Below are 27,832 nucleotides of genomic sequence, written 5' to 3' on the forward strand. Positions count from 1 at the left end.
TTTTTCATTCATATATTTATTCCACAGTCAAAATAAATTATAATTTAAAGCCATAACATTTTTAATAGTTAAAGGAGAATTTGTGGCACAAGTTGCATTAATAAAACAAGACACTGGTCTAAAGTGCAACAATAAACAGGTGTCCTCTGTTCCCATGGTGGAATAAATACATAACAATTACACCTGAAAATTCACTAACCCTTTGAAACAAACTGTCCAATGATTGAATAGAGGCAGGCTGCAGAGAGTTACTGTTAACATTTTACTGCAAGATGGAAAAATCCCCAAGCTGACTACAAACTCACACCCCACATTGCATGTGCCTGGCCTTGGCTTTTGTCTTTCTTCCACAGTCATATCCAAATCCAGAAAGGCTTCTCTACCCCATGTTCAAAAATGCAACCACAAATCCTTATGGTCCTCAGCATGGAATGATGTTAATAAGCCTGTGCTCATCTGGAACCAGGGAAATCAGGAGCCCAAATGAGGAGAGGATCATTTGTTTAAACAACAGTTTGAACTATAGAATGAGCTCTGACAGGCCATATGCATTTCATAAACCAAAACATTTACCAGAAACAATAAAAAATGAAAATTCAAAGGGTTTATGCCAAGAAGCAAACCAATCCTCTGCAGCCTAACTCATTTGTTTCTGGGCTGTGAAGCCATGTAGAGGGCGATCAGGCAGTAGATGGTCCCTCCCAACGTCAGCACCATGGTGGTCCGGTAAAGCATTTGGTCAGGCAGGCCTCGTTTCAGGTGGATGGGCACACCATCAGATTTCTTAAAGACAAGAATTAACAAGGGCAAGGTTGATGAGAGCAGGCGCTATTTCCAAGAAAAAGATTTTTACAATTTCCAACTAGTAAAAAACAAATTTCTCTATTGTGTAACTTATCTATCAACACACCACAGTGTAAAAAGCCCTAATCCATCAGAATGCTAACTGAAGTGCTGGTATATTTTCCTATAAATGTAGCTAAAGCTTGTAAGCCCAAAGCCACTCCAAAATGCAGGCTCAAGAAACACGGATGCAACAAATTGCAAAATTCTAAGGAATTTACCATATATTGCTTAAATAGGAAAGGAGCACTGGTGAATTTTTTGAAGGCAAAGGTAACTGGCAGCTAAACAAAGGACTCGGGCACAAGAAATGCTTTACATTTAGTTTGACATCTGTTCCTAAGTAGACAATGTATGCTCACATCAGGTCAATTAAAAGATTCAAGCCCATTTTGTATTCGACTGCCTTCTTTCTATTAAGCTGTTAAACTCTTGCTTAATATAAGACTCCATAAAATGTTCAATCCATACTTCGCACAGTCTCCAAAATCCCTTCCCACCTCATCCCAAGATCCCAAATGCCGTCCCTCAAGTCTTACTTACCAAATAAAAAAGGATTAAACTGATAAAAACAAAGTGCTCTATCCCCAAGGCAGAACTCAATCTGGACCTTTTGGAAGAGGGGAGCTGCCTCCTAGCAATAGCAATAACAGACACCGCCACCCCCATGCCACCTGAGATATACTCAGGGCACTAGCCTTTGAATGAATTGTATGTAGATTAGTTTTAATAATTTAAAATTCCAATTCTAGCTGCTCTCTGTTGATCAGCAAACCCAAGAGGGTCTCCTCTGCACACAGCAACAGCTAGATGAATTTTAATATTAAGCAAGCAAAAACAATTAGGAAAAAACTTTTTACCAAAGCCACAATGTGTATCACAAAGCCAAATATATATAAATACACACACACACACACACATATACATATATATATGTGTGTGTGTGTGTGTGTCTTCTGGATTATTCAGTGTCATCCACAGTGTTGTTCCCTCCAGAGCTGTAGATGCAATTTGAAAATCTGCATATCGTCACAGACTGATGAGGAAATTAACCACTCTCCTCTTTTATCACTTTCTACTTACATAAAATTCTACTATATTAAGGGTCAAACTAAAATCAAGATAATTCTAATTAAGGAAAAAGAAGGAGGAAGGTAAATGAGCTAGATTAAGACTCAGTTTCATAAGGAATTTTAAATCCCATTCACTTCATGGGCTTCCATGCTTCAGAGTGTCTTCCCTCACCTGGAAAAATTTCTGCAGTTCTGGAACTTTGTTTTTCCCAGCATAATCATATGCAGTAGAATCGGAGGTCAGTTTAGTTGGTGTAGCAAATATGATAGGCGGTGCTTCTGCAGCAACCACAGGCTTTAATCCCTGTAAGAAGAAAGGAAAATGTCAAGTTGAAAGTCTGTCTGGGCATCTGAACAAACCTTCCAAGGAGAAGGCTGTCTGGAATAGTGGAGGCAGCTGTTCTACCACATGAGAGGGAAGGAAAGCCTCTCCAACTCCGCATTACATGGTCTTTAGGTGGTCCTAAACTGTGCAACAGAACACCTGGTTCTTTTTTTTGAGGTACCAGGGGCAGGAGATTGGGGGATTGAACTCAGGACCTCTGATATGGGAAGCCAGTGCTCAATCACTGAGCCACATCAACTTCCCTGAGTTGGTTCTATCATTTGTTTTGCTTGTTGTTTGTTTTTGTTTTCTCAGGAGGCACCAGAACCAAACCCAGGACCTCCCATGTGGGAGGCAGGCACTCAACTGTGTGAGTCACATATGCTGTTGCCTGGTTCACTTTTGAAAGCAAATCCTATCAAACCCTGCCATTAAGACAAAGGGGAGAGAAAGCAAACAATATCAGAGGCCCTAATATGAGCAACCAAGAATATCCATTGTATCTACATTACCAAGCCAATAAAATATTTATCATCAGTATAAACTTCTGATTAGAGATTCAGACATACAGTAAAAAAAATCTCAATCTGGAAAACCTGTAATTATAAGAAACTTGTCTTTGGGGACCAAAAATCAAAACAAAATAGTAGTAAGGTAACAGAACATTCCAGCATTAATACATCTACAAGTTAAAAAATTTATAGTAATCTGTGAAATGTGGATGACAACACCTCCACTGAAAGGACTATTTGATATAAAAGATGTGTGCCTAAGACAAGTGTCTGGCACATAATGCCAAATAAATATAAACTGAATGAAATTTGCGATTAAAACAGGTTTCTGCAGTCCCCTCAGCGAAATGGATAAAAAAGGGACAAAACAAAGGCATAAAAATAGCCCAAGTGGAACTCTGGTTTTCTATCTGAAGGAGTAAACTTACAGTGACAGACATATTGGTGGTTAGCCCAAACTACAAGGAGCTAAGAGGTACTAAACAATGAAATCATTCTTTTATTTTTAAAATTCTAACTAGGAAAAAAACTTTAAAGTTGGAGAGTCCAGGCCTAGTCTCTTGATTTTAAAGACGAAAATGGAAACCCCTCACTTGACTCAATGTAGTCATCAGACCAATGCGTCTTTAATCTCTCAGCTGTTAGTGATATTAATACTGAAGAACAGCAGCCAATTTCTACGGAGCCTTGTTAGAATCCCAGCATGGTATTAAGCATTTCACATGCATTATCTAATTCTGTCAGCAACCCCCAAGATGATGCTACTACTCCCGTTTTACAGAGAACAGGATCAGAAAGGGTAAGAAACTTGCCTTAAAGACAGAGCCAAGTTTTGAAACTCAAGCCTCTCTTAAGCCCAGAGCCCCAGTTTTTAAGTATTTTACCACCACCACCCCTCATCCCCAATCAACTATTACATAAAAGTAACAACCCAGTTAAAGAGAAAGTTTGGTCAGCAAGCTGCTGGTCTGCATTTGGTACATAACATACTCAAGAGGCTCAGGAGGAGTTAGAGATCCCAGAGTTATTAACAAGGCTAAAAAGTATCTTTACTTGTATTGGAGAGTTTTAGCTACCACCAATCATTTTGTGAGCTCACTGTGTTTTCTCCTAAGAATCATTTCCCCTTGAATGCAAAAATCTAAAAACCATTCCTACCAAGCATATCCAAAAATGGCTTGAAATTAAATTCATGTTTTGACAGGACTAGTGTGAGAGCATTTTTAGAAGGGATTACACCTGTTTTGTGTTTGTTCACCCATCAAGTGATTCAAAACTGCAAAGTTTTTAAACACTATCATTTGAAAACAGGAACATCAACCACTTTAACACTTTTAAATATTTCCATATTTCCATTTATAATACTGTAAAAACCTAGAATACAGAATTTTAGAAGCTACTTATAGGGAGTAGATGTGGCCCCAGCAGTTGAGAGCCCATCTCCCACATGAGACGTCCTGGGTTGGTTCCCAGTACCTCCAAAAGAAAAAACAAACAGACAATGAACAACAACAACAAAAAAGGCAAACAGAGGAGGGAGTCATGGTGGGGGGCGGGAGCTACCTATAAATCCATTATTTTATTCCAATTATTACAAACTGTAACTCTCCTCCAGTCTTTTTTCATATACATATTTTAATATCTCTGTAGTCACAGTGTAAAATTCTACTATTTTGCTTTGTTAAATTATATCAAACATGTTTTTTAGGTTCCTACACAATTTTCATAACTGTCATTAACATTACTCTTCACAACAATCCTGCAAATGAGGCATTACTGGGGCCATGTTAAAGTTCAGGGGGGGTGGGGGGTAAATGGGAACCTCATATTTTTTTCATGTAATGTTAAAAAAATAAAGACAAAAAAAAAAGAAAAAGAAATGTTTTGTGAACCTTGCTATAATGATGTTAACTTTGATTTTTAAAAGCAACTAAAATAAACTGAATTTCTAAATTAAAAAAAAGTTCAGATTATTATACCTAATAAAATCAGATTATTAAACCTCAGATTTTTTTTTTTTAAGATTTATTTTATTTATTTCTCTCCTCTTCCCTCCTCCGCCCCCCCATTGTCTGCTCTCTGTGTCCATTCGCTGTGTGTTCTTCTATGTCTGCTTGTTCCCTCCGGAGCACCAGGAAACTGCATCTCTTTTTTGTTGCATCATCTTGCTACGTCAGCTCTCCGTGTGTGCGGTGCGATTCCTGGGCGGACTGTGCTTTTCTCACATGGAGCGGCTCTCCTTGCGTGTGGGGCACCCCTACATGGGCGCGCCCCTGCGTGGCACAGCACTCCTTGCCTGTGGCAGCTCTGCGCATGGGCCAGCTCACCACACAGGTTAGAAGGCCTTGGAGATCAAACCCTGGACCCTTCCATAAGGTAGGCGGACACTCTATCAGTTGAGCCACGTCCACTTCCCAAACCTCAGATTATTATATCTGATCAAGAAAGGAGATTGAGATGTTTCAGGGGTCTATCCCCCTATGGAAGTTCTGAATAGCCAGCAAGAACTGACAGAAACACCTTTCTAAAAGTATCAGAAACCAGTTAAAGGATTGCAGTTAACAGGACAAGCCCCAAATCAAGAAAAAAGCCACTTAAAAGCTGTAGGATCTTATGGTGCGCTAGTTGGTACCTCCCCCATCCACTCACAGGCTTGGCAGAAGTCTGCCCTACTTCCAGTGTGGATCCCTGGTCCTGGATTTGGGAGGGAGCAGAGTAACCCTTGTGTACATGCTGGGAACAGGTCTGGCCCACTCAATCTGGTAGCAGCCTGAATATGCCCTACATACAGAAGGCAAATCCCAAGCTCTCTTACAAAACCTGCTACTTGGAGCAAAAGATTGCTGGTTAGAGGACATAAAGTTTAGTGCCTGGGACCTTGAGGAAACTGTTTCCTAGGGAAGAGGGAATATTCAGATCCATGTAAACCAGGGAATTTCTAGGGCCACATATCCATGCCAAAGAATAGGCATGCTCAGAAAAGATCATGGAGGCCCCTACACATTGGACTGGAACTATTCTCCAAAGTCATTGTATAGCTAAGCCCCGAAGAAGGGCCCTACACAGATTTTGTTGTTGTTATTAGCTCCTCTGAAATCCCAGCAATAATACTAAATATCAAATGTACAGGTTAAGACAAAAGATTGCAAAACATACCAAAAAAAAAAAAAAAAAACACCAAAAAGGAATAGCCCAGGCAAAGGAGAAATAACCATACAAACCATCAATGATAAGGATCAGACCTGGGACATTCCAGCACACAAAGACTTTAAAAATATGTCCTAAATAAGCTCAAAAAGCCAAAGGAAAACATGGACAAAGAACTAAAGGAAATCAGGAAACCAACAGATGAACATGAAAAGGAATGAAACAGACCTAAAGTCCATAGTAATAAAAATTTAAAATTCCCAGAGAGATTCGACAGCAGATTGGCACTGACAGAAGAAAGAATCCATGAACTTAAAGATAAGATAAATCAATCAGCCAGTCTGAGAAGCAGAAAGAGGAAAAGAATGAAGAAAAATGCACAGAGCCTGAGAAACCTGTGGAACCACTGAGATACCAATATAAGCAGTGAGAGAGTCCCAGAAGAAGAAATAGAGGCAGAGAAAAATATTCAACAAATAATAGCTGAAAACTTCCCAAATTTAATAAAAGACATGAATATAGACATCCAAGATGATCAACAAATTCCAAACAGGATAAACCCAAAAGATGCACAGTACGCCATGTTACAATCAAACTGTCAAATGCTAAAGGTAAAGAGAGAATTCTGAAGGCCACAAGAGAGAAGCAACATGTCACATTCAAGGGTGCCTCAATAAGACGAGGACTGATTTCTTATCAGCAGCCATGGAGGCACAAAGACAGGGGGAGAACATATTTGAAGTGCTGAAAAGCAAAATACTGCAGACTGCAGATTCTGTGAATCTGTACGGAGCAAAACTAAACCTGTCTTTCAAAAATTAGGGAGGAATTAAGACATTCCCAGATAAATAAAGCTGAGGCACTTCTTCACCACTAGATAAGTCCTAAGAAATGCTAAACGGAGTTCTGCAGGCTGAAAGGAAAGGACAATTAACTGAAACCACATCAAGAAATAAAGATCTCTGGTATAGACAATGGCATAGGAAGTATAAATACCAGATACTGTGATTTTGATTTGTAACTCTACTTTTTACTTCCTAGAGGATCTAAAAGCCAAATGCAAACAAACAAACAAAAAATGCATTAATAAATCAAAGGCTTTAGAGTCAATGCATAAATATGTAATTTGTGACAAGAACTACATAATGATGGGGAGACAGGTATAGGTACAATTTATGTATGTTATTGAAGCTGTTAAATTGGTATCAAAGCAAATGAGATTGTTATCAGTTTAGGATGGTAAATTTAAGCCGCAAGGAGCCCAAAATAGCCAAAAATGTCTTAAAATAGAAGAATGAAGTTGGAGGACTCTCACTTCCTGACTTTAAAGCATATTACTTCGTTACAGTGGTAAAAACAGCATGGGATTGGCATAGAGATAGACTGACCAATGGAGCCAAATAAGAGAACTCAGAAATAGACTCTCACATCTATGGTCAAGTGATTTTTGACAAGGCTGTCAAGCCTACCTAGCTGAGGCAGAACAGTCTACTCAACAAATGGTGTTGGGAAAACTGGATATCCATATCCAAAGGAAAGATAGAGGACCCCTATCTCACACCTTATACAAAAATTAACAAAAATAGATGAAAACATTTTCAAGATCTTGTGGTAGGCAGTAGTTTCTTAAACACTACGCCCAAAGCACAAGCAATGAAAGAAAAAATAGACAAATGAGACCTCCTCAAAATTAAACATTTTTGTTCTCCAATAATCACTGGCTATTAAGGAAATGCAGATCAAAACTACAATGAGATATCATTTCACACCTTACAAAATGGCCGTTATTAAAAAGGTAGAAAACTACAAGTGCTGCAAAGGATGTGGAGAAACAGGAATACTTCTTCACTATTGAAGGAAATGTAAAACGATGTAGCCTCTGTGGAAGACAGTTTGGCAGTACCTCAAGAAGCTAAATGATCCAGCAATACCACTACTAGGAATATATTCGGAAGAACAGAAAGCAAGGACGTGAACAGACACCTGTACACTGATGTTCATAGTAGCATTATTCACAATTGCTAAAATATGGAACCAGTCCAAGTGTCCATCAACCAATGAATAAACAAAATGTGTTATATACATACAATGGAATACTATTCAGCTGGAAGAAGAAATGAAATCAGGATGTTTATAACAACATGAATGAACCTGGAGGATAACATGTTGAGTGAAATAAGCCAGACACAAGAGGACAAATACTGTATGGTATCACTAATACGAACTAAATATGATGAGTAAAATCACTGAGGTAAACTCTAGAATATAGGTTATTAGGAAACAGACTATGGGTTCAGAATGGAAGCTGAGGCTTAAGGTATGTGATCAAGACTTTTTTTTCCCCTAAGGAGGTATCAGGCATTAAACCCAGGACCCTGTACATAGGAAGCAGGCACTCAACCACTGGGCTACATCTGCTATCCTGTATGTAGAATTATTAATAAGGTTAATCATTAAAGTGTGGAAATTAATAGAGTTGACACTAACACATTATAGTGATAATTAACACAGCTGATTTACAAATGTGATTGCAGCTAAAAAGGGTACTCTGTGGTCATAAATGTCAATTGAAAGGAAACTAGACAATAATCTGGGGAATGTACAACAGTGATTTCAGTGGTAGATGAAGATTATAGGTAACAGTAAAAATATATGAACGCTCTTCTACAAAGTGCTAAGATTTAGGTGATAAACAGGAAAATTACAACTAATTTAACTTATGGACAATGCTTAACAGTAATACTGTAATATTTTGCAGGAGACAACAAGAGGGGCATGAGGGTACAGGATTTTTCCTTTTGGAGTAATGAAAACGTTCTAAAAATGACTTGAGGTGATGAAAGCACAACTCTGTGATGAAAATGAGAGCCACTGGGTATACTTTGAATGGACTGTACAACACAACAAACCCAATAGTGGGAGGTGGATTGTGGTTAACAGAACAAATATGAGAATGTTCTCTCATGAACAATAACAAATATACAATACTAACACAGGGTGTTAATAATACACCAAATATAAGATATGGGGTATAGTTGATAGTAAAATTTTTTTTTTTTTTTTTTTTATTTATTTAATTCCCCCCCCTCCCCTGGTTGTCTGTTCTTGGTGTCTATTTGCTGCGTCTTGTTTCTTTGTCCGCTTCTGTTGTCGTCAGCCGCACGGGAAGTGTGGGCGGCGCCATTCACGCTGGGCGGCTTTTCCTCACCGGCGCACTCCTTGCGCGTGGGGCTCCCCCACGCGGGGGACACCCTTGCGTGGCAGGGCACTCCTTGCGCACATCAGCACTGCGCATGGCCAGCTCCACACGGGTCAAGGAGGCCCGGGGCTTGAACCGCGGACCTCCCATATGGTAGACGGACGCCCTAACCACTGCGCCAAAGTCCGTTTCCCGATAGTAAAATTTTTGATGATGTTGTTTCATAGTTTGTAACAAATGTTTCACAACAGTGTGAGGTTTTGGTAGTGCGGTGATGTACGGAAGTTTTGTCTGACAATATGTATGTTTGTTTTATAAATTCACAACTTTTACTATTTAAAAAAAAAATTTAGCCCCATGGTAACCACAAAGAAAATATCAAAGACTAAGTGAACTCAGAGACAGAAAATAGAGTAGAGGCTATACCAGGTGTGGGGGACAGGGGCAATGGGGAGTTAATGCAAAATGAGTGAGGGATTTTTATTTGTGGTAAAGAGAGTTCTAGTGGAAAGTGGTAAGGGTACTGCAACACTGTTAATGTGATTAATCCAAATGAATGGTATGGTTGGCAGGGGACGGGATTGGAAGAGTTATGCTGTATGTATATTTTGACAATTAAAAAAAAATGCAAACATTATATAAAATGCATTCTCTTAGCGGTGGGTTTTGTAACTTTATCCCCATTTCTTTTTTATCTTTTACTTGTAATAAATTTTAAATGAACAATGTGGCTTTTATACCAATAAAAATGTAAAGTCAAAAGTAGGGGAAGAAAAGAAAAGCCCAATTCCATCCTCTTATTTTACAAATAAGGACTTTAAAACATTGGGATGTCAAAATACCCGACCAGTCAACAACCACTAGTTAGTGGCAGACCCAGGACACAGCTCAGCCAGCCTTTATGCTTTTCACTGTATCACAGCAGAGAGGGCTGTGATTCCATGGAAGGTTCTCTCTTTATTTCTCTGAGATATACTAACAATGAGGGATCCAGAAAAGAAAAGACATCAGCAAAGGAGATAGGAGTTTGTATTCTAACTGGGGAGACAATTCATAAAGTAAAAAACTGCTCAAAATAATGAGTTATGCAAGTAATAAGGATAATGAAGTTTTCAGTGCAGGGAGTAATCACTGAGGATGTTGAGTGGTCTTGAACTTCACATCAAATGTGGCAGGGATAGGTGGGACAGGAATAGTGGGAGAGGAGAAGACAAGAAACTACAAAAAAAGACTGGAATGTATTCAAAGAACCACCTGACCCTTCAGCTGGAGGGGTGAAGGAAAGATTCTTAATGGGCTTTAAAGGCCAGGCTAGTGAGTCTGAATTCCACAGCTTAAGCATCAAGAAGTCTTTAGGAACATGCTTGTCCAGCCAGTATGCTATACTCATTGTTTCCCCCATTTGCTCAATCCACTCCTCCTGTTTGATATGATCTCCTCACTCTTCACTGCCACTTTAGAATCCAAATCTCCTTCAAGGTCTCTGGGAAGCTTTCTCTGACCACTCAGGTTCAGTCATTTCCCTGTTGATAAGCTTTAGTGCCTGTTTATGTAACACTAACCTACTGCTACGAAATGTTTCCTAATTGAATGTAGTATCTAACTGGATTAAAAACTACTTGGATCAGGAAGCATGTCTCAAATTTCTTTGTATCACTCACTGTGTCTACTACAGTGTTTTGCAAATTGCTTTGCTAGCTCAATTCAGAACTGAGGTTATAATAAGGTAGAGCCAGAAGAAGAGTCAGGATGAAGGAGTTCAAAGACACTGGTACACCTTGTGAAATGACCTCAGGAGTACCCAAAGAGCCATATTAAGTACTATCAAATTACAAAGGGAAAAAGTTATTTCTTCCAATTATCAGTTTTCTCTTAATTACGTCAAGAATAAAGTCTCAGCTGGTGCTAATATATCCTTGACTCACCCTTTTGAACAGAAGGAGCATTTCTAAGGCTTAGAAATGGCAGCCAAGAGCATCTAGTTAGAAGTTGAAACAATATTTTAGCTTCATAGCTGGCTAGCCCCAAGGATGCAGTCACCATCAAAATTAATCATTTATACAGCTCCTGGTCTAGGGTTCTGGGACGCCAGGTCAAGAACTAAATTAAAATCTTTACCTACCCACTCGCCAGACTCATTTCCCCAGCCTGCTTCTTTGTCAAAGCTGTCACTATCACCGTAGACCACAATCACTGGGGTCTTCTTTGACGTCACCCCACACTCAGTCTGTCCACTCCCCTTTCCATCCTGTATTTTACATTTAGTATTTTCTAGATAATGTTTCAATTCTGGGAATTACTTTCTTTCAGCTTTCATGTTCCCTGCCACTCCCTCAAGTCTACTGATTTCTCTAATTCTGAGTGCCTCACCTCCATTTACCGGCCTATAAAATGACTAAGGGCAAAAGGTCCCTCCTTAAATACTGAGTGTATTTGGAAATAGAACTGCGTCCAGCCAAGATCTGAGTAATTGCTGTATAAGATGCTTGGAGAATTTCGTGTGAGCTGGTACAGACCTGAAATCCTGGTTTTTCTGAGGTATGGAGGTGGTATAAAGATTAAGTGTCTTTTGAGAAACTGGCTTCAGAAAAACAGGAAGGGGAAGGAAGATTAATTGGGGTCTTGGAAAAATTAAGGAGACTATATTTTTACCAATAGTTCAGAGATGACAAACTTTCTCTCACTTGTAATGGTTCAAGTTCACATGTAAACTTGTAAATAACTTTATAAATAACTTTAGATCCCACCCAGAACCTCAAATATTTAAAAAATGGGAAGCGTTATATTTGAAAATCAAGTGCAGTTTGCCTAACTAAATGCAATGATTTATAGTCACTGGGTCAGTAAACCTAAAATTCTGGTTAGCAAATGATTACTTGTAAGTACTAATTTTCATCTATTTGTATACTTTAAACCTTCATTTTGACTTAAAAGATACCAGTTTTATTAAAAGTCCTTGGTGCCAGTACTACCCCAATTCCAAAACCAGATAAAAACATCATAAGAAAACTACAGACCAATACTCCTTATGAATATAGATGCAAAAAGTCTCAACAAATACTAGTAAACTGAATTTAGCAATATATAAAAAGGATTATATACACTGGAAATGGGACTTATCCCAGGAATTTGATGTTGATTTAACAGGTGAAAATCAATTAATATTCCATATTAACAGAATATAAGATCAAAACAATATGATTTTATGTTAATTGATTTTTGACAGGGATGCCAAGAACTTTCAATGGGAGAAAAACAGTTTCTTCAAAAACAGTGCTGGGAAAACTGTATATCCACATGCAGAAGAATCAAGTTGGACCCTTACCTCACATTACATACAAAAATTTGCTGAAAATGAGTCAAAGACCTAAAGGTTTTTAAAAGTTTTAGCTATAAAACCCTTAGAAGAAAACATAAGTGCAAATCTGCATGACCTTGGATGTGGAAATGGATTCGTAAATATAACACCAAAACCACAGGCAGCAAAGAAAATATAGATTGGACTGCACCAAAACTTAAAACTAGGGAAGCAGATGTGGCTCTAGTGATAAGGCCTCTACCTACCATATGGGAGGACGCAGGTTTGATCCCTGAGGCCTCCTGGTGAAAAAGAAGAGAAAGCGTGCCTGCACAGCGAGCCAGTGCCCATGCAGTGAGCCAAGTAGCCACACGGTGAGCTGAGTGCCCACATAATGCCCGCACAGCGAGCCAAGTGCACACATGACTGCCAGCATGGTGTTGAGTGCCTGCGTGGTGAGCCACTGCCCACACGATGAGCCAGTGTCCATGCAAGTGAGTCACACAGCAAGATGATGATTCAACAAAAGAGAGACCAAGGGAGAGTAAAGGTGAAGTGCAGCAGAAATCAGGAACGGGGGTGGCTCCACTGACAGGGAACATCTCTCCACATCAGAGGTCCCTAGGATTGAATCCCAGTGAATCCTAGAGGAGAAAGACAAAAAGAGAAGAAAAAAGAGAGAAACAGATATGGAAGATCACACAGGGAAGGGACACAGACTGCAAAAATAGTGGGGTGGGGGAGAGGGAAGGGGAGGGGAAGCGAAAAAATAAATTAAAAATCTTTTTTAAAAAATTTAAAACTATTTTGCAAAGGACATTATCAAGAGAGTAAAAAGATAACCCACAGAATGTGAGAAAATATTTGGAAAGCATATATCTGAAAAGGGCTTAATATCCAGAATATCTGAAGATCTCCTACAGCCCAACAACAAAAAGACACCCAACTTAAAAACAGGCAAAGCACCTGAACAGACAATTCTCCAAAGGACATACAAATGGCCAATAAGCATGTAAAAAGATGCTCTACAGCATTAGTCATCAAGGAAATGCAAATCTAGATCATGCCTACTATGATGGCTATAACCAAATTAAGAGAAAAAGAAGTTAATGGCGAGGAAGTGGAGAAATTGGAACCCCTGTGCATTGCTAGAGGGAATGTAAAATGGTCCAGCTGCCCATAGTATGAAAGAGGCTGTCACTTCCTCAAAAAGTTAAACACAGAATTATTTTATGACCCAGCAATTCTGCTGCTAGTCCTGCACAGCTTTAGAGTCACACACAGGCAGCAAGGCCTGGGGACCTCCTGCCGCAGAAGCAAGACAAAAGCCACTCACAGCAGCAATTTAGAACCCCACGAATATCTAGGTACAAAAATTCAACTCCACAGAGACTGGGCAAAACACAAGCTGCTGAACTAGTAGGTACATACAAAAAAGCCCACAGGAAATAAAAGACACCACAGAACTGTTGGGAAGAGGTACACACACTCAGCCCAGAATCTGATTGCTGGAGCACCTTTTTGTATAGACCCAATCTGGTTCTCTGGGGTGGGGCACATAACATGGAAATAACCAGAAGCAGAAAAGCCTCACCAAAAAAAAAAAAAAAGAAAAAAGAAAGAAAGAAAGGGGTTGGGGGGAACTGAACTGCTATAAGGCAGGACCAGTCCCAGAAATGGAAACGGAATAAAAAGGGGTCACTGAGTGAGGGACAGAAGTTAAACAACCATAGGAGCTGGGGAGAAAATTCTGGGTAAAAACAAACAGAAGAGATCAGGATGCCTGGAGAAGAAACAGAGGAAAGGAAGTTTTCTCCTGGAGGGGAAACAACTGCACATAAACGGGAAATCTTAAAAGTTGTACCTCATATCCAAGACAAGAATCAGGTGCAAAAGACATTAGAAATTCTAAACTGTTAAACACAAGTCACTCAAAAGATTCAATGTAAGTTGTACTAAGTGTCAAAGAGGAGCCTTAATACACAGCCAATCTACAATAAAACTCTAGGCAAGAAGGAACTGACTTTCAGAGTTAACACATCAAAATAATCAGATGCCTAGACATCAGCAAAAAATTACAAGACACAGACATCAGCAAAAAATTACAAGACACACTCTAAGAAATAGGAAGATATGGCTCAGTCAATGGAACAAATAAAAATTTCAGAGGAGACACAGACTTTGGAACAACTAATCAAAGAAGATCAAACAAATCTCCTAAATCAATTCAAGGAAATGAAGGAAAATATGGGTAGAAAGAAACTAATGATTGATATTAAGGATATTAAAAAGACAATGTGACCAAAAATATTTAGAAAGTTTAAAAAGAAACAACAGAAATTACAAGAATTGCTAGCAGGATTCATTCACCTTGAAAGGAAAAGATGAGAGAGTAGCTTAGAGCAATGTGAAGAAGTGACAATCTTCAATAAAAGGTAATTAAATGGGTAAACGCAAAACCTAGTAGTACTTTATCCTCAATTCCTCAATATGTAATTCTAGTCTTTAATTCCTATGAGTTAAAATACAAATGAATGGTCATATTTCCTAATAATGGACACACAAAATATATAGGTAATATATAGGTAATATGGGACAAAAACAACATAAAGATAGGAAATGGAAGGATATGGCAGCAAAGAATGTGTATCCCCCCCTTTTTTTTAAAGAAATCAGTCTTTTATTGTCATCAATCTTTCAAATGTTTTTCCCCAGCTTGCCTTGTGTCTTTTTTTTTTTTTTTTGAGGTACCAGAACCTCTTATGTAGGAAGCAGGCACTCAGCCACTTGAGCTACATCCACTCCCTGTGTATTCTTTGAAGTTCAGTTGGTATCTTTTCAAAGCAGAAAGCTACAGACATAGGTTATAACATAAACCTCAGAATAACCACAAATAAAGTATTTTTTAAATATACAGATCTTAAAAAAAAAAAAAAGTAAGGCAGATGTGGCTCAAACAGTTAGGCGCCCATCTACCACACAGGAGGTCCCAGGTTCAGTTCCTGGTGCCTCCTAAATAAGACAAGCAAGACAGTGAGCTGATACAGCAGGCTGGCATAGTGAGCTAACGCAACAAGATGATACAACAAAGAGACACAACAAGGAAACACAATGAGAGACACAACATGTGGGAGAGGAGTGGCTGAAGCCACTGGGCACCTCCCTCCCACATAGGAGGTCCTGGGTTCAGCTCCCGATACCTCTTAAAAAGAAGACAAGCACATACCAGACACAAGAAAGCAAACAGTGAGTGCAAACTATGAGGGAGGTAGAAATAAATAAATAAATAAAACTCTTTAAAATATACAGAGAGAAAGAGAGAGAGGGAGAGAGCAGATGTAGCTCCAGTGATTGAGTGCCTGCTTCCCCATGTACAAGGTCCTGGGTTCAATCCCCAGTACTACCTGAAAAAAAAAAAAAGAAAGGGATCAATCAGATATATCACAAAAGGATCAACTATACAAAAAAGGAAGATGCAATGAAGGAAGAGAGGGGAAAAAAAGATATAAGACATATAGAAACCAAAGGACAGTGTTATTACTGCCTATGCAGTATGGATTAAACTTCTTCATCAAATGACACACCTGTAAGAATGGATTAAAAAGTATGACCCAACTACATGTTGTATACAAGAGACTCGCCTTAGACCCAAAGACACAAATAGGTTGAAAGTGAGAGGAAAATGAGCTACAGCAATATAGGAAAAAAAGACCAAGTCAAAAGCTGTTACAAGAGACAAAGAAGACACTAAATATTAACAAAAAGGTCAATCCACCAAGAAAAATAAAAAACATAAATATTTATGCACCTAACTACAGTGCCCCAAAATACATGAGGTAAAAAATGGCAAAACTGAAAGGAACAGACATCTCTATAATAATAGTTGGAGGCGGTGGACTTGGCCCAGTGGTTAGGGCGTTCATCTACCACATGGGAGGTCCGTGGTTCAAACCCCGGGCCTCCTTGACCCATGTGGAGCTGGCCCGTGCACACTGCTGATGCATGCAAGGAGTGCCGTGCCACACAGGGGTGTCCCACGCGTAGGAGAGCCCCATGCTCAAGGAGTGCGCCCTGTAAGGAGAGCCGCCCAGGGCGAAAGAAGTGCAGCCTGCCCAAGAATGGTGCCACCCACATGGAGAGCTGACACAACAAGATGATGCAACAAGAAGAAACACAGATTCCCATGCCACTGACAACAACAGAAGCGGACAAAGAAGAAGACATAGCAAATAGACACAGAGAACAGACAACCAGGGGGATGGAGAAGGGAGAGAAATAAGTAAATAAATAAATCTTTTGAAAAAAATAGTTGGAAACTTCAATATACAACTTTAATCAACAGATATAACATCTAAAAAGAATATCAGTAAGAAAACAGAGAACTTGAATAATATGATAAATGAACTAGACCTAACACATAAAGAAAATTGCACCCCAAAACAGCAGGACACACATTCTTCTCAAGTACATAAGGATCATTCTCCAGAAGAGACAACATGTTGTGTCAGAAAACAAGACTCAATAAATTTAAAAAGACTGTGGCTTCTCTGACAACAGAATGAAGCTGGAAATCAGTAACAGGCAGAGAAGTGGAAAATCACAAATATATGGAAGTTAAACAACACATCCTTAAATAATCAATGGGTCAAAGAAGAAAATACAAGAGAAATCAGTAAATACATTGAGACTAATGAAAACGAGAATACATCATATCAGAACTTATGGGATGCAGCAAAGGCAGAAATGAGAGGGAAATGTATAGCAATTACTTACATTAAAAAAGAAGAAAGAGCTAAAACCAAAGACCTAAATGCACACCTAGAAAAAATAAAAAATAAAAAAGAAGAGCAAACTAAACCCAAAGCAGAAGGAAAGAAAAAAAAAACAAATATTAGAGAAGAAATAAATGAATTAGAGAATTTTAAAAAAGAGAGAGACCATTAACAAAACCAAAAGTCGATTCTTGGAAAAGATCAATAAAATTGGCAAACGTTTAGCTAGACTCACAAAGAAAAAAAGAGACAAGACACAAATAAATAAAAACAGAATTGAGAAGGGTGACACTGCTACTGACCCACAGAAATAAAAAGGATCATAAGAGGATACTATCAAAAACTGTATGCCAACAAATTGGATAATTTAGATGAAATGGACAAATTTCTAGAAACAACCTACACTGACTTTAGAAGAAAGAGATCAATAGACCAATGAGAAGTAAAGACACTGGATCAGTAATTTTAAAAAACCTCCCAAGAAAGAAAAGTCCGGGGTCAGATGGCTTCACAGGTGAATTCTGCCAAACATTCCAAGAAGAATTAACACCAATCTGGTTCAAACTCTTCCAAATAATTAAACAAGAAAGAACACTACCTAACTCATTCTATGAGCCCAACATTACTCTAATACCAAAGCCAGATACTACAGGAAAAGAAAGTTACAGACGACATTCTCTTAGGAACACAGATGCAAAAATCCTCAACAAAATACTAGCAAATTGAACCCAACAGTACATTAAAAGAATTATACACCATGATCAAGTGGCATGTATCCCAGGTACACAGGTTAGTTCAAAATAAGAAAATCAGTTAATATAATACACCATATTAAGAGAATGAAGAGAAAAAAACCACATGGCCATCTCAATTGACACAGAAAAGGCATTTAACAAAATCCAGTATCTTTTCTTCATAAAAACATTTAGAAAAAAGCAAAAGAGGAAACTTCTTCAACATGATAAAGGGCATATATGGAAAAACCACTGCTAACATCATACTCAGTGGTGAAAGACTGAAAACTTTCCCTTTAAGATCTGAAACAAGACAAGAATCCCTACTGTCACTCCTATTATTCAACATTGTACTGGAAGTTCTAGCCAAAGCAATTAGGCAAGAAAAAGAAATAAAGGGCACAGAAATTGGAAATGAAGAAGTAAAACTTCTTACTGTTTGCAGATGACATGATCCTATACACAGAAAATGCTGAAAAATCTACAAGAAAGCTATTAGAATAAGTGAATTGAACGAAGTGGGAGAGTACAAGACCAATACTTAGAAATCAGTATTGTTTCCATACACTAATAATGAGCAAGTTGAGGAAATCAAGAAAAGAATTCAATTCTCAATAACAAATAAAACAATCAAATATCCAGAATAAATTTAACCAAGGATGTAAAGGACTTATACACAGAAATTACAAAACTTTGCAACAAGATTAAAGAAGACCTAAATAATGGAAGGATATCCCATACTCATGGATTGGAAGACTAAATATTGTTAAGATGTCAATTCTACCCAAAGTGATTTACAGATTCAATACAATCCCAATCAAAATTCCAACAGCCTACTAGGCAGAAATAGAAAAGCCAATTATCAAATTTATTTGGATGGGTCAGAGGCCCCAAATAGCCAAAATCACAATGAAAAGAAAAGAAGAACAAAGTTAGAACATTCATTTTTCCAGACTATAAAATGTATTACAAAGCGACAGTGGTCAAAACAGCATGGTATTGGCAGAAGAATAGAGATATCGACCAATGGAATCCAACTGAGAGCTCAGTAATAGACACTCACATCTATGGCCAATTGATTTTTTTTTCTTTTGGTTTTGTTTTTTGTTTTGCTTTTTAAGAGGTACTGGGATTGAACCCGGAACATTATAATGGGAAAGCAGGCACCCAACACTGAACTACACCCACTCCCCCGGCCAACTGATTTTTAACAAGCCTGCCTAGTTCATTCAATTAGAAAAGAATGTCCACTAAATTGGAAAAGAATAATCTCTTCAACAAATGTTGCTGGGAGAACTGGATATCCACATGCACAAGAATGAAGTGGGACTCAATCTCACACCATACACAAAAATTAACTCAAAATGGATCAAAGACCTAAATATAAAAACCAGAACTGTAAACCTCCTAGAAGAAAACATAAGGAAGCATCTTCAGGATCTTGTGTTAGGCAATGGCTTCTGAGACATTACAACAAAAGCTCAAGCAACAAAAGAAAAAAACAAATAAATGGGAACTCATCAAAATTAACAACTTTTATCATGAAAGTAAAAATACAGCTTAACTAATGGGAGAAAGTATTTGGAAACCACATATCTGATAAGAGTTTACAACCAGAATATATAAAGAAATCCTACAGCTCAACAATAAAGACAAGCAACCCTACCTAAAAAAGGTCAAAAGATTTGAACAGACATTTCTCCAAAGAGGATACACAAATAACCAAAAAGCACATTTAAAGATGCGTAACATCATTAGTTATTAAGCAAACACAAATCGAAACCACAATGAGATTCCATTTCACACCCACTAGAATGGCTGGGTTTTTTAAATTTTTAATTAAAAAAAAAAAACACAAAACTATACATTTTAGAGAGAACGTGGAGATACAGCAACACTCATTCATTCATTGCTGGTGGAAATGTGAAATAGTACAGCCACTGTGGAAGACAATTTGGCAATTACTCAAAGTATAGAATTATCATATGATCTCACGAACACATCTCTAGGTACAAACCCAAAAGAATTGAAATCAGGGACTAAAATAGACATTTGCACACCAATATTCACAGCAGCATTATTCACAAATGCAAAAAGATGGAAGCAACCCAAATGTCCACCAACTGATCAATGGATAAATAAAATGTGGTTTATACATACAATGTAATATTATTCAGCTGTAAAAAAGAAGTGAAGTTCTGATACATACCACAACATGGATGAACCTTGAAGACATGTTGAGTGAAATAACCAGACCAAAAAGAACAAATAATTGTAAGATCACTGACAGGAATAATCAGAAAAGCAAACTCATAGAGTCAGAATCTGGAATATAGGTTACTAGGGGCCAGTCTGGGGGTAGGGAAATGGGGAATTAATAATTGAGTTGTACAGAGTTTCTATTTGGGTTGATCATAAAAGTTTGGGAATGGATGGCAATGATGGTGGCAACACTGTCAACATAATTAACAGCACTGAATCATATATGTGAATGTGGTTAAAAGGGGAAATTTTAGGTGGTATATGTTACTGCATAAAAATTTTAAAAATCAACATAGGACTATACAACACAGTGAAACCTATTGCAAATGATGGACTATAGTTAATAGTACAATTATAAAAATGTTATTTCATGAAATTTAACAAATATACCACACTAATGCAAAGTATTAATAGGGAGATATATGGGAACTCTATTTTATGCACGACTTTTCTGAAAACGAGCAATTTCTCTAATAAAGAGGAAAACAGAATGAAGTACTCATACTTTCTCCAGATGGATGAACCTTGAGAACATTATGCTAAGTGAAAGAACTGAGTTGCAAAAGACCACATAGTGCATGATTTCATTTGAAATATCCAGAATAAGCAAATCTGTAGGAACTAAAAGATTATTTGCCTAAGGGGTTGGGGGAAAGTAAGGTGGGGATGGGAGGTACAACGGGGGAGTGACTGCTAACAGGTTGCTTAGGGAATGATCAAAATGTTCTAAAATTAGATTGCAATGATGGTTGCTCAACCCTGTGAATTTACTAAAAATGATCAAATTGTACACTCTAGGTGAACAGTACGGCATGTAAATTTTATCTCAATAAAGCTGTAATAAATTCCTTAGTGTGTAAGAATATCACATTAAGGATGTTCACATAGGGCTATGCATTTAATTCTTTCCCTTAAAAATTACATGAGGGAAGAAGATATGGCTCAAGTGACTGAGCTACTGCCTACCACAGGGAGGTCCCTTGTTCAGTTCTCAGTGCCTCCTGGAAAAGACAAGCAAGACAGTGAGCTGGCACAAATGGCTGGCACGGCAAGCTGACACAACAAGATGACGCAACCAGGAGACATAATGAGGAAACACAATCAGAGACACAACAAAACAGGGAGCTGAGGTGGCTCAAGCAATTGAGCACCTCTCTCCCACATAAGCAGTTCCAGGTTCAGTTCCTGGTGCCTCCTAAAGAGAAGACAAGCACACACAGAGAATGGACACAGACAGCAGACAGTGAGCATAAACAACAAGGGGGGGCTGGGAATAAATTAAAAATCTAAGAAAACAAAAAATAACATGAGTATATATTATTCTTAAATGATAATTACTCACACTCATGCTTACCCCTTGATTACAAGAATTCTAGATATAGACATAAAGTTATCTTTTAAAAATTTGCTAGATACTCTTATCTGTATATGCACAATTTGGACATGTTTCATTATTTTCAATTAAAGAAAATACTCCTTCTCCCAAGTGTGATCTTTTTAGGCAGTATAGCTAAGTGTTCACTTGTAACTCCAAAAGCAAGCAATTGGCTTAACTTTAACATAAGTCACTTTACTAAGTGAGTGACTACTTCATTTTAAGTTTGTTGATGACTTCAGAGATACATAAATACTAGAAAGTAATTTCCATGAGTTTCAATCAGATTATTAATAGTTATTCCTTAAAAATTTGGGGCACTGTATGTATGAAGGTGTATTTGAACATATACACTCTTCTATCCATCCAATCAAGCCGTGTGTCTTCATAAATCAAACACTTCTAGCTCTTAAACTCAAAAGTTCAGGTAGAAAAAGAGAGATGATATTATAGAATGATACATCAAAGGTGGCAAAATATTAAAATTGGTGGATATGGGTGTCTGGGGGTGGGGGTATGTTAGAATTTTCTTCATGGAGTTTGTATTATTTTTGCAACTGTCTTATAAGTTTGAAATTATTTCAAAATTAAAAATTAAAAAAAAAAACACACAAAACTTCAAAGATTCCACAAGGAAGCTGGGATTCAAACCACATTTTTATTTTATCATACTGTCAATAACTTAGCTATCTTGGCCCCACAGGTAAAAGGAATCAATCTGTTGGTGAGGCACCTCACCTATCATTAAATTTCCTAACAATTTAAGAGAAGTCAATGTTTCCAGTATTACAAGGCAGCTAGCTCACTAGCACTGGGGTTCTCAAGAATGGACTTGACCAGGAAGCTATTTTCAAAAGAAAAGATCTGGAGTAAACCCTTTATCTACACCTCTTCCAGAACTGTTGTTGTGCCAGATTAGAATTGGGAGCCTCACATATATTATTCCCCACTTTGGTAAATGACAAAAACATCCTTCTAGGTACTTAGGCCAAAAGCCTTCAAACCACTCTTGACAATTCTCGTCATATCTTGTAAATCATTTTGGCTCTGCCTTCAAAATGTCTTCCCAATCTGACCACTTATCCATCTCCGCCAATCCATACCCTGGTCCAGGCCACCATCATCTTGCCCCTGCATTTTTTCAACAGTATCTGGTACCCTGTTTCTACCCTTACTCTCTTGCAATCTATTCTTAATATAGCAACCAGGACTATTAAAACAGAGGATATCACTCTCTGCTCAAATCCTCCCAAAGGCTTTCTAACTCACTAAGTAAAACCCAAAGTTCTTATAATGACTTTCAAGGGCCTACGAGATGCATCCTTCCCTTTACATCACTCTCTCCCTACACTCTCACTCATTGGACTAACCCCTTAAACCAGACACCAGGTATGGTTCCTCTGCCTAGAATGCTCTTCTCCAAGTATCCACACGGTTTGCTCCCTCATCTCCTTCAGGTCTTTGCCCATAAGTGACCTTCTCAGTGACTTCCTTGACCATTCTTCCTAAAATTGCATGTCCTCGACCATACCCTGGCTGCATTCACTGCTCTATTTCCCAAGACTCAAGAGAAGTCACTGGCACAGAGAGAGCATTTGATAAATGTTTGATGAATATACAAATATGGATGCCTATACCTTCACTACAATGGAGACTTGAATATTACAGAACCAAAGTCATGTGAATAAACACTTAAAGGCAGATCCCACAGCAATGAGAAAACAACTGAAACCCGTGATTAAAATAAGTAGCTTGTAGATCAAGTAGGAAATCAGATTTTACTATTTAGTATCAAATATTAGTTGTTTATATAGTCCTTATCACCAAAATTAAAAGCCATTCAATAGAATCTTAAAAGAACTATAAGGAAAGAATTTTAATAAAAAAAAAAACCTTGCAATGAAGAAAAAACCAAGACAAAAAAAAAAACCATTCAAAGTCAATCACATTTATTAGTCTATTTTAGTGCTCACAATTTCTAAAGAGAAATGTAAACATGATTTTTTCCCCAAAGTTGGCTAACCCCAAGTTTTCCTTTTCTTCTACCTTTTGGGTTTGGAGAGGAGAGAAGAGGGTAAAGAAATAAGAGAATAATCCACCCAAAGTTTTCATTTTTAAATGACAGAAATCTATCAACCTTTTCATTCTGATTTAGGACTGGAAACAATCTCAATCCACAATGACTTAAATCCTTCATTTTTAACCATCAGCTAGGTATCACCACCTCCATGTCCTCCTGATACCTTATACGCAACATGTTCAAAATTCCCTCTTCAGTTTCTCCCACAAGCCTTCACTTGCTTCTCCAGTCATAAACCTTTAATCACATGAAATTGAAACTAAAGGTAAGAAGCACACCCTTGTTTCAAACTCTGCACAAGACTCTACCACAACTATATGCATCAAGTTGCTTTCTAAATTCCTCATTTATGACTAAATTAAATCCTACCACCCTAGGTCCTTCAAGACCGACCTCCTTCCACCATCACCAAACTTACTTCCTCAATGACTCCCTTACAGCGTTCCTCCCCTCCCTCACTCTGACTGTTCCCTTTAGTTAGAATATCAGTCTACCACATTACTGGGAGAGTAATTGTTGGGTCATAAGGCTAACTGACGTTTAATTTTGTACAAAACTGTCCAACTGTTTTCTAAAGTGTCTGCACCATTTTATAGTCCCACCAACAATGTAGTAGGGTTCCAGTTTCTCCCCATCCTCGCCAACATTTGCTGCTGTCAGTCTTTTTGATACAGGTATTCTACAAAGTATGAATTGTAGTTTTGGTTTATATTTTCGTAATGACTAATGGCATTGAATATCTTTTCATGTTTACTGGCCTCAACTTCCTTTTATTTTTTTTAAGTTTACTCTAACATATATATACCAAAAGTTTGCCATTTTAACCATTTTTAAGTGTATAATTCAGTGGCATTAATTACATTCACAAGGTTGTGCTACCATTACCATCATCAAATACCAAAACATATACATCATCCCAAAGAGGAACTCTGTACCCATTAAGCACTAACTCTCCATTCCCTACCCCCACACTGGCTCCTGGTAATCTGTATTCTAGTTTCTGACTCTGTGAATATGCTTATTCTAATTACTTCATATCAGTGAGATCATACAACATTTGTCCTCTTCTGTCTGGCTTATTTCGCTCGAAATGTCCCCAAGGTTCATCCATGGTGTTGCACGTAAGAGAACTCATAACACATAGAAAGGTAAGGAAAATGCTTTTCAATGAGTCAATATAAAATACCTTCCCAACAACGATTTGACATCAAGTTAATTTATAAGTTTATAGCTATGCTATTATTACAGATCTAGCTTTTTAATATTAGGTTATTTAATGCATTAAGTTATTTCATGCCACCTTATTAATATTACACGATATTAAAGGTTTACAGTGTGCCGTTTCCAAGAAAGAAAAAGTTGAAATATTCCTAATTACCAAAGTCAAAACGCCTGGTCTGGGGAACACCTGTCATATCTACTTCTAAGTCTACATTCATATAAAGGCGGCAGTTTTACTTCTCTTCACTTAAGAAATTCTTAAGTAACTAAGAAGTTTGAATTTTCAATAGAAACACAATTCAAGAGATGCTAGAAATCTGAAAGTCCTCTTTGCACCAAATGAACTCAAGGTAACCTTCACTCCACTCTCAGGCAATTACAGAGAGCAAATTTAATTTTAAGATGTCAGTTTTTAGTCCAAAATTTTACTTTTTCTTCACTAAGCAGCAAAACCTAGATTATGCTAAGGCTTTATTAAAAGACTATTTACAACAAACAAGTGAACCCAGGTTCAGTTCCTGGTGCCTCCTAAAGAAGACAAACAAACAACAAAGAGACATCAAGCAAAAACAATGAGAAGACAGCAAGCACAGACAATGAGCAAACAGGAAGCAGACAATGAGCAAAACCAGATGAGCAGGGAGCAGATATGGCTGAAGCAGTTGAGGGCCCAACTCCCACATGGGAGGTTCCAGGTTCCGTTCCTGATGGCTCCTAAAGAAAAAAACAGATAACAAGCAAAAAGAAAAACAACAAGCAAAAACAAGGAGCAGACAGATAAGGGACCTATCTCTGGTGGTAAAAAGAAATAAAATAAAATTTCCAGGCATTCACTGAAGAACGAATTTTTATAAATTGACCTTGTATCCTTCAACCTTCTTAAATTCATTTATTATTAGTTTTAGTGGCCTTTATGTGGAGCCCTTGGCATTTTCTATGTACATGATCATGTTGTCTACAAATAAAGACCATTTTACTTAAAAAAAAAAAGGCAAAACTAATCTTTGGAGAGGGAAGTCAGAATAGGAAGATGGAAGGGTCTGTCTGGAAAAGGGTCTGAGGAAACTTCCTGGGAGAGAGATAATTTCTGTGTTAACAGGGTATAGGTTACTGTGCATATGTTTGTCAAAACTAATTGAACTACAACACACAAGACCTATGCATTGAGAAATACACCTTCTTTGGAGTAAAAGCAGTTATGATGAAAAATCTATTTTCCTATTATCTGTTAATAAAAAAATCATTGTAACACTGCCAACTATTTTTCTTTCCTTACAATTTTTTACCAATCTGATTTCACCAGGCTGATTTCTAATTCTGGACTGTTCTTTTGTTCAATTTTCCTCCTCAACCCTCCCTCCATTTTTCTGCAGTCTAATCTTGATCCCACCTTCCTTCCCTATACACTCTCCCTGGATGATCTCACCAGAGATTCTGCTACACCCATGGATTGTAGACACCCAGATCTATCGAACCCCATACTCATAAACCCAGCAGCTTGCTACCAGACATGACAAGTCATCACAAGCTCAAACCTGGACCCTTTTCCCCTTCCCCACCTTCCAAAAAACACTTGTCCTTTCTCTTGCCCTCCTCACACGAGGTACCTAGGATGAGAAGGGCAAATCTAATCTTTGGTTGAAATCATTCTTCAGCATCCTCCCTCTTGGGCAAGCCGTAGTGTCCCACAGGAAAAGGAGAGAGAGGCAACAACAACGGAGGGTCCTTTACCCATCCCACCGTACTCGATGAGGATGAGAAATATGAGGTTATCTCGGACTCCGCTTCTGGAAAATAGCTACCACTTATCCAGTACCAACCACCTGCCAGAGACTGCTTATCACTTGACATATCTCATTTAGTTCGTACTAAATGTGCCCTACAGGAAACTGAGTTTACAATAAATTATCTTGATCAAGGTCACACAGTTAAAAATGCAGAAGCAGGATTTAAGCCTAAATATATCTGGGATTGTAAAATCCCTCATCGCTACATTCCTGAGGTTGGAGATCAAAACTCCAAAACTCCAACTGGTAGAATCCGAGTTAAATCTGAATACTTTCAGACCACCCAAGTAATGCGCATCTACCGCCCGGTTATTTTACAGTTGGCAAACTGTAAGCTCGAAGTCTGTAACAGCCTAGTCCAGGATCCCCCAGGCATGTGAAAGAACGCCTTAAGACTCCTAATACGGATCGCATACACCCTCCCGGCTCTATACCTTCCCTAGGTACCGTCTTCCTCTCTCCAACCTCTTTCTTGAGTGAGGGTGCCTTCTGGGCTTGAGGGAAAAGGGTGACAACCGAGGGTCGGGGAGGCCGAAAGCCGGACTTCCTCGGAGAGGAGCAGAGACGAACTTTGGAACTTACTGGGTCACATTCTAAGGCTCGCCAACCCCACGAGCCACCCCGCTTAGATAAGCAATGACCCTGAAGATCACCTTGAATACTGCCTAGTGTCAAGTCCAATCTCCGAGCCCAGGGAGCCCAGCCTGCCCCGCCGGGGAAGCAGCTACAGAAAGAGGAGCCTCGATGACCGACGCAAGTCGGCGTAGAGGCACCAGGAGATGCGGGACGAACCGAACCGTGATTAGAAGCCTTGCCCTGCACTGGCGCCGCTACTCCCTGGCACGCAGGGCCTAGGCACCCAGTTCTCCTGCAAAGTGGGCGCGACGCGATCCATACCTGCGGACTATAAGCTTCCGAGGCCCAAGCTCCCGCCAACTTCTGCGTGAAGCCACTAAACTTATAGTACATGGTGCCGGCGGCCAGCTACCCGCAGCAGCTGCCTGAGCGACCGCCCTAAAAAAGGACCCCGCCTTTCACACGGTCGCGCAAAACTCAGCCCTTGGTCCCTGCGCCAGGGGGCGGGCTGCCCGAAGATCGCCTAATTTTTAAAATGCCTTTTTAAGTCCTAAAAGGAAAGGAGAATCCGGTCTCTCAGCATCAAAAAAGTCGAAACTGAATCTAGTAAAGGCTGAAAGTTGCTGTA

At 38.6% G+C, this 27,832-nt stretch overlaps 1 protein-coding gene across 1 annotated transcript; it reads right to left on the reverse strand.

Moving 5' to 3' along the window:
* COX7A2L (cytochrome c oxidase subunit 7A2 like) lies at positions 1 to 27,679 on the reverse strand. Its single transcript, XM_004448019.5, has 3 exons — positions 27,526 to 27,679; positions 2,089 to 2,220; positions 1 to 783 (listed from the first exon to the last, which is right to left on the reverse strand). Exons 1-3 carry the CDS (start codon positions 27,595 to 27,597, stop codon positions 643 to 645), a joined length of 345 nt encoding a protein of 114 aa, XP_004448076.1. The 5' UTR covers positions 27,598 to 27,679; the 3' UTR covers positions 1 to 642.
* Positions 27,680 to 27,832: the final 153 nt, after the last annotated feature.

The sequence above is a fragment of the Dasypus novemcinctus genome, chromosome 17 (genome assembly GCF_030445035.2).
Source record: "Dasypus novemcinctus isolate mDasNov1 chromosome 17, mDasNov1.1.hap2, whole genome shotgun sequence".
In the NCBI taxonomy this organism is placed as follows: domain Eukaryota; kingdom Metazoa; phylum Chordata; class Mammalia; order Cingulata; family Dasypodidae; genus Dasypus; species Dasypus novemcinctus.